General features: G+C 43.6%; 1 protein-coding gene across 1 annotated transcript; it reads right to left on the bottom strand.

Annotated features, from left to right (window-relative positions):
* Nucleotides 1–7,833: 7,833 nt before the first annotated feature.
* LOC124042787 (zona pellucida sperm-binding protein 4-like) lies at nt 7,834–13,016 on the bottom strand. Its single transcript, XM_046360901.1, has 12 exons — nt 12,671–13,016; nt 12,478–12,596; nt 12,165–12,381; nt 10,385–10,507; nt 10,134–10,306; nt 9,947–10,044; nt 9,478–9,626; nt 9,178–9,355; nt 8,480–8,615; nt 8,244–8,323; nt 8,023–8,079; nt 7,834–7,930 (listed from the first exon to the last, which is right to left on the bottom strand). The coding sequence occupies exons 1-12, from the start codon at nt 12,690–12,692 to the stop codon at nt 7,894–7,896; spliced, it is 1,389 nt and encodes a 462-aa protein (XP_046216857.1). The 5' UTR covers nt 12,693–13,016; the 3' UTR covers nt 7,834–7,893.

Raw genomic sequence — 13,016 nt, 5'->3', positions numbered from 1 at the left:
AGACGTCATCCTGACCAACTGGCCCTACAAATACACCTCCGCTGTCTTCAACCAGGATCTCAGCGACCACTGCCTCATTGCCTGTATCCGCTACGGTGCCGCAGTCAAACGACCACCCCTCATCACTGTCAAACGCTCCCTAAAACACTTCTGTGAGCAGGCCTTTCTAATCGACCTGGCCCGGGTATCCTGGAAGGACATTGACCTCATCCCGTCAGTTGAGGATGCCTGGTAATTCTTTAAGAGTAACTTCCTCACCATTTTAGATAAGCATGCTCGGTTCAAAAAATGCAGAACTAAGAACAGATACAGCCCTTGGTTCACTCCAGACCTGACTGCCCTCGACCAGCACAAAAACATCCTGTGGCGGACTGCAATAGCATCGAACAGTCCCCGCGATATGCAACTGTTCAGGGAAGTCAGGAACCAATACACGCAGTCAGTCAGGAAAGCTAAGGCCAGCTTCTTCAGGCAGAAGTTTGCATCCTGTAGCTCCAACTCCAAAAAGTTCTGGGACACTGTGAAGTCCATGGAGAACAAGAGCACCTCCTCCCAGCTGCCCACTGCACTGAGGCTAGGGAACACGGTCACCACCGACAAATCCATGATTATCGAAAACTTCATCAAGCATTTCTCAACGGCTGGCCATGCCTTCCGCCTGGCTACTCCTACCTCGGCCAACAGCCCCGGCCCCCCCGCAGCTCCTCGCCCAAGCCTCTCCAGGTTCTCCTTTACCCAAATCCAGATAGCAGATGTTCTGAAAGAGCTGCAAAACCTGGACCCGTATAAATCAGCTGGGCTTGACAATCTGGACCCTCTATTTCTGAAACTATCCACCGCCATTGTCGCAACCCCTTTTACCAGCCTGTTCAACCTCTCTTTCATATCGTCTGAGATCCCCAAGGACTGGAAAGCTGCCGCAGTCATCCCCCTCTTCAAAGGGGGTGACACCCTGGACCCAAACTGTTACAGACCTATATCCATCCTGCCCTGCCTATCTAAGGTCTTCGAAAGCCAAGTCAACAAACAGGTGACTGACCATCTCGAATCCCACCGTACCTTCTCCGCTATGCAATTCGTTTTCCGAGCCGGTCACGGGTGCACCTCAGCCACACTCAAGGTACTAAACGACATCATAACCGCCATCGATAAAAGACAGTACTGTGCAGCCGTCTTCATCGACCTTGCCAGTTTTTCGGATGACTGCCTTGCCTGGTTCACCAATTACTTTGCAGACAGAGTTCAGTGTGTCAAATCGGAGGGCATGTTGTCCGGTCCTCTGGCAGTCTCTATGGGGGTGCCACAGGGTTCAATTCTCGGGCCGACTCTTTTCTCTGTATATATCAATGATGTTGCTTTTGCTGCGGGCGATTCCCTGATCCACCTCTACGCAGACGACACCATTGTATACACTTTCGGCCCGTCATTGGACACTGTGCTATCTAACCTCCAATCGAGCTTCAATGCCATACAACACTCCTTCCGTGGCCTCCAACTGCTCTTAAACGCGAGTAAAACCAAATGCATGCTTTTCAACCGATCGCTGCCTGCACCCGCATGCCCGACTAGCATCACCACACTGGATGGCTCCGACCTTGAATATGTGGACACCTATAAGTACCTAGGTGTCTGGCTAGACTGCAAACTCTCCTTCCAGACCCATATCAAACATCTCCAATCGAAAATCAAATCAAGAATCGGCTTTCTATTCCGCAACAAAGCCTCCTTCACTCACGCTGCCAAGCTTACCCTAGTAAAACTGACTATCCTACCGATCCTCGACTTCGGCAACGTCATCTACAAAATTGCTTCCAACACTCTACTCAGCAAACTGGATGCAGTTTATCACAGTGCCATCCGTTTTGTCACTAAAGCACCTTATACTACCCACCACTGCGACTTGTATGCTCTAGTCGGCTGGCCCTCGCTACATATTCGTCGCCAGACCCACTGGCTTCAGGTCATCTACAAGGCCATGCTAGGCAAAGCTCCACCTTATCTCAGCTCACTGGTCACGATGGCAACACCCATCCGTAGCACGCGCTCCAGCAGGTGTATCTCATTGATCATCCCTAAAGCCAATACCTCATTCGACGCCTTTCGTTCCAGTACTCTGCTGCCTGTGACTGGAACGAATTGCAAAAATCGCTGAAGTTGGAGACTTTTATCTCCCTCACCAACTTCAAACATCAGCTAGCTGAGCAGCTAACCGATCGCTGCAGCTGTACATAATCTATTGGTAAATAGCACACCCATTTTCACCTACCTCATCCCCACAGTTTTATATATTTACTTTTCTGCTCTTTTGCACACCAATATCTCTACGTGTACATGATCATCTGATCATTTATCACTCCAGTGTTAATCTGCAATATTGTAATTATTCGCCTACCTACTCATGCCTTTTGCACACATTGTATATAGACTCCCCTTTTCTTCTCTGTGTTATTGACTTGTTAATTGTTTACTCCATGTGTAACTCTGTGTTGTCTGTTCACACTGCTATGCTTTATCTTGGCCAGGTCGCAGTTGCAAATGAGAACCTGTTCTCAACTAGCCTACCTGGTTAAATAAAGGTGAAATAAAAAATTTAAAAAAAGTTGTTGAGGCAGGTTTTGTGAAGATTTGAGGAGTATTTAATGTCAATGTCAACACTTCAGTTGTGGTGCTGATAGCAGCTATATTGTGTGTGGCTGTGGAACTGCCAATTGTACTCTGAAATATTGATCTTGTTGAAGGAGTATTTGTTGTCCCCTGCTGTTATACTTCCAGATGTTGGCCTTGTTGTCAATGTTGTAGGAACATATGTTGTGAGAGTTTGTGGAGGTGGAAGCTCTAACTTTGGTTGTTCTTACTACTGGAGCAGTAGAGGAAATGATGGTATATGTTTCAGCAGGGTTTGTAGAAGAAAATTTGCCTGTGCAATGATGGTTGTTAGTAGATCGATTGTGAGGTCCCAAATGTTCTATACTTGTTCTTCAAGTGTATTAATAGGAAAACCCACAAGCACATGACGGTTATTGTGGCAAGAAAGTGAAGTCTTAGGAACTCAATCTAATCCAAATACCCTGGTGTCCTATTTTATGTGCTGGTGTTTTTGCTACCCAGCCTGGTCTAATAGACCAGATGAAGCATAGAAAACGTATATCCGGGACACCCAAATTAATATGTTACGTTTGGTATAGTTAAGGCAAAAACTAAAGTAGGGTGGTTGGTCGGGAGGATGTATAACGCAAAACGTCTATTAACCCAAAGGTTGCAAGTTCAAATCTCATCACAGACAACTTTAGCATTTTATCTAATTAGAAACCTGGCAACTACTTGGCCTGTTAGCTAACCCTTCCCCTTACCTCAACCCTTTAACCTAACTCCAAAACTTTACCCTAACTAGCATTAGCCAGCTGCCTAGAATTCATTAAAGATCAAACGCTTAGCAAACATACATTTAGCAAATTTGTAACATATATACGAAATGGGTGATGGACATCCACAAATTAATACATACCATACAAAACGTAACATATCATACTATATGAAGTCTTGGATTTATGTACAGAATAACATCAAATGCTCTGAGACTAGGTTGAGCTACCATGTCAGTTCTTGCTACTCTTGTGACCTAAAGGGTTGGAGAAGTGAAAGCACTAGCCTAGGCATGTCAGGCTAGGATTTGATCAAGTCCTTCTGAATCTGAGATGGAACAAAAGTGGCAGAAAATTGAGGTTGTGGTGGCAGCTACATTTGGGTGTGGGAGAAGAGTTACAGGGTGTGTTAAGTGGTGATGTCCCATCCTTTCAGGTTGTTGGCATGAAGTAGGAATAAATAGTGGAGTAGGGTAGTGTTATTTTTAGTTTGTGAGTGTAGTGTATTTGTTTATTTATTCTTTCAATCATAGTATAAGGGAGTTGTTCTCCAGTCTAGAAGGAGGCTGTATTGCAACATATTGGATGCCAACCACTGTTAAACCTCATGGAAGAACAATTCTTTGGGCAAACCTGAAAGAACTGGCCAGACAATGGTTTCAAGTGGTTTCTCTCATCAACACAAATTCGATGGAGCAGCTATTATCAACATGGTGACATTCAACCATACGTGTCAACCGGAATATAGCGAAGAGGATTCAAAACAAGGAGATGAATTTAACAAACGTTAGAAGCTCAGCTCCAGCCAGCATCAGGAGTAAACTGGACACATGACATTTAATGCTTTTTTCCTGAAACAAACAAGTTCATTGCATCTGCCGCGGAGCCCAGTTTCATGTTTGCCGTAATTTGAGTTGTGAAAAAACAGCCCTTATTTTAGTGCATTTTCACCCTGCCAGCTCCTATTGGTTCATCTGAGCACCAACTCGCCTTCTGAGCAACGTTCTATTCCCAGCCCACTGTTCTGTCACAATGCCCGCTTCGCTATTGTTGGTAATAAGATATGCCCTCGTTAGACTCTTTTGCTTAACTCAAGTAACGTATTAACAAAGTAACAGCTAGTTGGTGAGCACGCTCACTATTCGCCTAGGTACACATTATGACCAATAGTGCTAATGATGGCTGGTTCATGGCCATTAACATTTTCTGGTCAAGGTTAACCATATTTACTTTCAGAAAAGGTGTAAACCTAAACAAGACGCATGTCCCTGTACTTTTGCAAGATGTTGCCGATTTAAACTGCCAGGAGATGTTTGTTTTTTGGACAATTTGATGTTTCTAAATAGCTGCTGGTTAATTTGATGTGGGTCAAACGCTAATTCGTGGGTAGGGTAGCCTAGAACACCTGTTGTAATGTTACTATAATGGTATTTACTACAACAGCATTTTGATGATGGGGGGGGGGGTTTAATCAAAAATAATTGCATAGGTTACCATGTTTAGTTATTTTATATGTATTATTGCAAGGCAGAACACCTGATAAACAAGCTTCATTTACATTTTTTAAATGTGGTTTAAACTGGGTGTGACCAAGTAACCTATGTGAAAGTCCAGCAATTGGCTGGGATAGGTGGGGCAGGTTTGAGACTGATCTCAGGAATTAATAAGAAAATCAGTTCCTCAGCTGCTTCACTGTCTTTATGTGAATTAACTTATTTGCTAAATATTTCCAATAGATGGCAGCGTAAGACCACGAAGCATCAGTTATAGGCTTTGCAGCAATATGATTGCCATAAAATAGCATGCAACCAAAGACTGTCCGATGATTTTCTAAAATGGTCACTCACTACTTTACAGGTAACCATCTCTTATTAGGCCAGTGTTGCTTTTGGGAGAGAAGAGGGAGAAAAAACCCAGCCAAATAGACAGGTGGGCTAACAACCCTAGTAGACATGCATTAAACAAACATGCTTCTTTTAACAATAAAACTGGCCTTCTTTGAGGATTGAGGATCTGGAGCATCAGCATTTGTGGGTTCGATTACAGCCTCAAAATGTCCAGAGACAAAGAGCTTTTCTGAAACTCGTCAGTCTATTCTTGTTCTGAGAAATTGCCAAGAAACTGAAGAGCTCCTACAACGCTGTGTACTACTCCCTTCATAGAACAGCAAACTGTCTAACCAGAATAGAAAGAGTGGGAGGCCCCGGTCAACAAGTACATTAGTGTGTCTAGTTTGAGAGAGACACCTCAAGTCAACTGGCAGCTTCATTCAATATTACCTGCAAAAGTCTGAACGCCAACAGTGAGGCGACTCCGGGGTGCTGGCCTTCAAGGCAGAGTTATTTTGTGCGGTGTGTGTTCTTTTGCCCATCTTAATCTTTATTGGCCAGTTAGATATGGCTTGCAAAGAGAGCCATCTCTGACTAAAAGGCCAGCATCCCGCAGTCACCTCTCCACCGACGTTCAGACCGGTGTTTTGCAGGTACTATTTAATGAAGCTGCCAGTTGAGGATATGCGAGGCTTCGGTTTTTGGCATTAATACATGTCACATAGTTTGCAAATTTAAAACATTGAGTTTGAAGCCCCATACAAACACAGTCTCTTGTTTTAAGGCAGTAGCCTTCATTTCTCAGAACACGAAGACTGACGAGTTTCAGAAGAAAGGTCGACATTACAGGCTCAATCAAACCCACAAATGCTGACGCTCAACTAGTCTAAAGGCAATTATAGTGCATCTTTAAAATCAGAACAGTTTGCAATTGTTAGCACAACTGAAAGGGTTTAATGATCAAGCAGCTGATCCAAGTTTAGCATAAAAAACGCTAACGTGCCTCTAGATATTCTATAAATTTAAAAAAGCAGTTTCCAGCAACAGTCATTTACAACGTCTACATTGTATTTCAACGGACAAGTGCGTTGCTTTAAAAAAACGTGGACAATTAAGTGACCAAACTTCTGAATGGTAGTATACATTTAAAATATGTTGGTAGTTAAGGGGTTATAGTTACGAGAGAGAAAGACTAGATTGTAAACTGATTAAAATTCAAAAACGCCACCCTGGCATCTTTAGCTGTCGATACGATTTGGAAATGCGAAGCTGAAACACAAAATCAATTTCCACAGGCAAAATGGGCTATTTCATAAAAATGTGCTTTAGTCTTCATTTAAGGCTAGCAGTGTGGTTAAATCAAGTTGCTTGAAGAAACGGGCAGGGTTTGTGACCGAGGTAACCTAAATCACCCCATTTGCAGGTTCACAAGCACCTCTGCCATATGCACAAATGTCCCAATGCTGAGGGAGTGTAAGTTATTACTTATGTAGGGGGCTAATTAGACACAATTAACAAGCAAGGCTGCAGGCTCAAGCAAAGCACTATCCCAACACTCATCCCAATATGTTTAGAGTTTGACAATATTCATACAAAATAATTGAAAGGTGTGCATAATGACAACACATGCGTGTCTGAGACTTCACACAAATTCTCCCAATTTGAGATGTTTTCCAAGCTATAAACAAGTTAAATTGCATCACTGAAGTCAGTGTATTCCCAAGTTCATCGTTTAGTGATCACCGCGCAACTGAAAGTCAACTTCGGAATTGTCAGCAACACATGACAACAGCAATTTAGTAGGGTCTGGTTTGAGACTCATCGTGAGCTTCTTGGTCCATATGAAGTATTGTTTGTGTGCAGGTGTGACGCAATGTCACCAGGGGTAAATGGGGAGGGGTGTCTTCCTTGAGACAATAGCATCCCAAAACTAATGTTTACTCAACCTGAAAGTTAGAACCACAATTGTCAATTCGACAGTAAGTTTAGCCCCTCCAAGTGAATACACCCCTGAATGTCCAATAGATGGTTATTTGCTAATGTTATACATTGAGTAAATGGTGTGTTGCTAAACAACTGTTTGCTAAGGTCTTTGTATAATGACTACACCAATCCAGGAAGGGCTGTCAAAAGCTACTGAAGTTAAATGAACATGAGCTGACGGGAGGCACTGCCTTGCACAGGTCCTTGTTTCCCCAAAACATCTTAAGGCTAAATGTATTAGTATCCTATGGTTAATGTGAATTTAGTCTTAAGCCGCTTTTAGGAAACCGTATCTAGAGAGTCACTTAGCACAGAAAACCCAGACCGGGAATGATTAGCATTGTTGACAGTGCCTTGGTATAATGTCCTTGAAAACAGACAAATCCCTCTAGGCTGCATCAAAATGCACACATGAGTCTGTCACCAAACAGCCAAGTCACCACAAAAATTGATGTTGTGAAGACACCTGCCATACGCACAATTTTACCAAAGCTGACAATTACAAAGGTGTAGAGGCTACAGTAATTAGTTACGTGGCCCAAGTCAGGTACGCTGCAGAGCAAACCAGTATACCAGAAACTGTTAGTATACAATTTCACAAAATAGGTTAAAAAGCAGACCTAAGTCTCATTACAATAAATACAACTCAGTTAAATAGGCAAGATTTAAAAAAAATATTTAATATGCATTAGTCAAATTACCACATTTCTTTAGCATGTTCAAGCATCAGATTTGTCACCCTGTAGATTGTCAGACCTGGAAAAACAAAATAGGTGTGAAAGATAGAAGTGCTCCTATTTAAGCAAGTTACTTTCAAATCTGGGAACAAAAAGATATGAAAGACTCACCTTTTATTTAAAGCAGCACTCTTCTCAGTTATTTTATTTAGAGCACATGTAGTAGATCTGGTGGGGAGAAATTAAGTGAGATTAAATACTAACTAAACAATTAATGTGACAAAATGTAAAGAAATGAAGGCCAACTACAGTTCACTTTTCTGGTACATCAGTCACCATGTGACAATAAACCAATCCAGGGAATCAAGATGCAAGTCCCCAGTCTTCCTCACCTCCTAATTCCATCAAAACAGCGCTCTTCACAAGTTTTTTCTGTGGGCATACACACTTCAGTAGAGCACATGAAGTAGATCTGTTGAGGAGGAATGAAGTGAGATTCAATACCAACTAAACATGTTTGACTTTGTGCAGCTCAAAAATATAAAAGTTGCACACAATAGAACGAGCTTTTTGAAAGCCTCATTCAACAATCAAGGTGTGAATCCCAGTCCATATTCTGCTTCCTCACCTCCTCATCCAGATACTTGTTGGTCTGTTGATCCATGAACTGGAATGCTTGGACCATGAAGCGACGCTGGTGGCGGTTCTGGGGCAGGTTGCTGAATTTAAGGATGGAGACATTGGGGTCCTGAGGGTTGGCACACCTAGAAGTGAGAAATTGATAGAGAACTCAAAGACAACTTCCTCTTGGCAGCGCAAGGCCCTCAAACTAGAAGGCTCTGGAACTCATAGGGTAAGAGTTGAATATCCTTGGTATAAGGAGTTGAGTCACAAAATGGCTGTCATGTTTTGGCTACGGAAAGGGCAAAGTTAAAACAAAAAGGGATCCTTTAGGATTTTGGCAATGAGACCCTTTATCTACTTTTGATAGAGATGAACTTAAATACCATTTGTCTGCCCCTATGGCCAATATGAAGGAAGTGATTGGTAGTGTCATTAGCCAAAGCTAGCAGATACCTAGTCTTCATTGTGCCAAAGCTGGTTAGAAAATTCCTTCAACTGCATACAGACAAACAGAGCCACAAATTGACCTGACTCTGGGTAAGTACATAAAGGGACTCATTGCCAAAATTAAGAGAACATTGGAGTCCATCCATCTCAGCCTCTAATAAAAGCCAATGGCTGTTCAAGAACAAGGTGGCCCACCAATATGTCATCTACAGTACGTTAGGCAAATCAGTCACACCAAGTCATTGCAGTGCTTACCCTTCGTGAATGAGCACCAGAACATTCTTGGCAGAGCGGGGATAAGCCAGACAGTAGTTGACCAAAAGTGTCGCCTCTGGATTTGGAGAAGTCAGACGAACTTCTAGATACACAAGTTTACCCAGGAAGAGACGCAGGGGCTGATGGTGCCGTTTGAGGTACTTGGTATAGGTTTTGTCTGGTGGGGGAGGTAAAAGAGCAATTTAAGCATTGGGCTTGTCAGCAATGTAAAGTATCCGCAACAATGGGACAGTAACCATTATGTTCCGGCCATTGCGTGTTTACATGTCAGCCAGATACCTTCAGCAATCCTGAGTTCGACACCAAACAGTCCCTTGGATGTCACCTTTGAAGGGAATGTTACACTGGGGCTTTTCACCATGTAGCCCACACTCGCCACTGACGGCACGGTACCCAGCGTTTTAGGGTAGCGGCACTCAACCATGACTCTGGAGACGAACATAGGGGGGGGTACTAGTCAATCTCAGCAGGTGCATTTAATGATTCCTCAATTAGTGAGATTAAAATTACATTCTGAAAGTGCCAAGTATTCGTGGCATTTGCAACAGCAATGTTTGAAGTTATACACTTAGAGCTACTTAACTGGTGAATCAGCTCAATATATAGGAACACTAGGACAGAGGCATATAGCAAAGAGAGAAATCTACAAGGTGTAGACATTGAGATGTTCATTAAACACCAAACTGAAGAACCTGTCCAATAAGCAATGTTACATTTTGCAACAAACAAAATGTGACATCTGAATTACCTGCGGGGGTTGTCTCTGGATATTATGCCATACTTCAGGTTAAGGGTTCGAACGGCCGTCTGTACCTCTGCTGTGTAGATCACGGTATTGCCAATTTCCTAATTAAGATCAAAACAAAGTAATTGTGTGGATCAACAAGAACCGCACCAGGAGGATTCCAGAAGCCGTAATATTCTTGTCCACTTACATATGAGCGAGTTCCACATTCAGTGACTGAGAACTTGAAGACCACAAACTTATCAGTGACAATGACTGGGCCACAGCTAGACTTCCCAGCAACCACAGGTTTGGTGGGAGTCACAGGGAAAGTAGTGAGGTTATGGTGAACGGCAAAGATAAACTGATGGTCTGCAGTGCACTCTGGGGAGGGAGAGCGGTACACATCAGTCCTCACTATTCAAAGCCAAACATCATCTTGCCCCGTGAAAGAGTATTTACCATCCATTGGGTAGAAGCAGGCGGAAGTTGCCGAATCCACACAGCAACCCATCACCAAACACTTGGAAGACGAGATTCCAGTGAAACCACAAGCCAAGTGCTGGTTCTGGGGAATACTGCAGCCTGAAATACAAAAAAACATTGGAAGTGAGGATCAGTAGCCAATTAATTATACTTCAGAAAAAAAGTTACATGTAGTGTCAGTCCCGTGTTTCATGAGCTGAAAGCACACACACAATTGTTCCATTTGTGAAGAAAGCTACTTCTGTGCACAATTGTGTTTACATCCCTGTTAGTCATTATTTATCCTTTGCCAAGATATTTCATCCACCTGAGGCACAGCAAGAAGCTTATTGGGTTGTGCCGTGGCAGAGATCTTTGTGGCCTATACTGGGCCTTGTCTCAGGATGGTAAGTTGGTGGTTGAAGATATCCCTCGTGGTGTGGGGACTGTGCTTTGGCAAAGTGGGTAGGGTTATATCCTTCCAGTTTGGCCCTGTCCGGGGGTGTCATCGGATGGGACCAGTGTCTCCTGACCCCTCGTGTCTCAGCCTCCAGTATTTATGCTGCAGTAGTGTGTGTCGGGGGCTAGGGTCAGTTTGCTATATCTGGAGTACTTCTCCTGTCCTATCCGGTGTCCTGTGTGAATGTAAGTATGCTCTCTTTCTCAGGACCTGAGTCCTAGGACCATGCCTCAGGTAGTCCTGACATGACTCCTTGCTGTCCCCAGTCCACCTTGCCGTGCTGCTGCTCCAGTTGCAACTGTTCTGCCTGTGATTATTATTTGACCATGCTGGTCATTTATGAACATCTTGGCCATGTTCTGTTATAATCTCCACCCGGCACAGCCAGAAGAGGACTAGCCACCACACATAGCCTGGTTCCTCTAGGTTTTGGCCTTTCTAGGGAGTTTTTCCTAACCACTGTGCTGCTACACCTGCATTGCTTGCTGCTTGGGGTTTTAGGCTGAGTTTCTGTACAGCACTTTCAGATGATGTACAAAGGGCTATATAAATACATTTGATTCATTAAATAGCATGATCAATACACAGGTGCACCTTGTACTGGGTACAATAAAATTTGCAGCTCTGTCACAACACAATGCCACAGATGTCTCAAGTTCAGGGAGCATGCAATTGGCATGCTGACTGCAGAAATGTTCATTACTCTACCATAAGACACCTCCATTTTAAAGAATTGGGGAGTGTGCAAACCAGCATCACAACCGCAGACCAGGTTTAACCATGCCAGCCCAGGACCTCCACATCCAGCTTCTTTACCTGTGGGACTGTATGAGACCAGCCACCCAGACAGCTGATGAAACTGAGTATTTGAAATAAAGCCCTGGTGGGGAAAACCTTCCTCAGATTCACTTGAGAGCCAGGCCCAGCCAGTGGGCCTATACCCTCCATTTGCTGTGCCCCTGCCTAGTCACGTGTAAGCCATAGACTAGGACCTAAATTAAATTAATTTCAATTGACTGATTTCCATATGAACTGTAACTCAGTAAAGTCAGTGCATTTATGTTTGTTCACTAATAGCTGTAAACTCAATGACCAGTGGATAGAAGTCCATCTGAGCACTGGAGTAGATACTAGTTTCAATAGCACCTCTGATCTGGTCAAAATGACCAAAAAGCATATCAAGAACAAGTTAGAATGTTCTTAGGAGCATTGTTAAAAATGTCACAAAATGCTCCTTTACCGACTGCCTCAGACCACAATAACAGCAAATATTTATGCTTATCCAAAGAAATAGAATAAACGTTTCATGAGACTCACCAGGATATTTGGTGTGATTTTGAGCGCTGGGATTGCGAGGGGTGGGATTAGGACACTTTGAAGGAGGCCCACCATGGGCATTGCGAAGACCATTAGAGAGGGGCAGGTGGACGGTCGAGGACAACGAGGATTTGGGGCTAGCCGCACAGGACACTGTAGAAACATCCATTATGCCAGCTTCATTGACATACAACACCATCAAGGTGTACCGCCCAGCCTGCAGAATCAGTGTGGCAAGAAATGGACAATCATTCCAATGACACATTTACACCATTAAATGTATCATTTAAAACTGGAAAGGCAAAAACCCTACCTGACGACTAATGAGGCAGCCTGAAAAGCGGACAGTTAAGGCGTTCTGATATTGTCCTCGATTTAAGGAGTATCCACAGGATTCCGGGGCGTCAAGAACAGAGAGCATACTGTTGGGTCCTGTAGGGAAATTTAAAAAGTGAGCAAAGTAGCCAAATTGCATTTGATGATCTTCAAACGTATAAATAACTTACCCAAAATCTTGACTTCACTCATTGGACCAGCTGGCAGTGTTACTTTAAACTCATCCTCACCGCACAGAACCGCTAAACTGACTGGGGCAGCTTCGGTAACGGATACCCACTGTTTTGCATCTGATACCTCCTCGAATTGCACCTGGAATCCACGGTCGGCGTTCAGATCAACATTGTCGGGGTCTCCAAGTTGCACTACAGCCTTGTCTTTGGTATAATTCTCCTCTGTGTCAAGGTCGTGGTGGGCAAAGGTTGCCTCTTCGGAAACGCGCTCCCATCCCGCTGCAAGCAATGCAAAGCAAAGCCAAACCGGGAAAAAAGCAGTGCGCTCCTTTGCCAAGTCATG

Source organism: Oncorhynchus gorbuscha, linkage group LG09 (assembly GCF_021184085.1).
Source record: "Oncorhynchus gorbuscha isolate QuinsamMale2020 ecotype Even-year linkage group LG09, OgorEven_v1.0, whole genome shotgun sequence".
In the NCBI taxonomy this organism is placed as follows: domain Eukaryota; kingdom Metazoa; phylum Chordata; class Actinopteri; order Salmoniformes; family Salmonidae; genus Oncorhynchus; species Oncorhynchus gorbuscha.
This window is presented reverse-complemented; position numbering and strand designations above follow the sequence as displayed.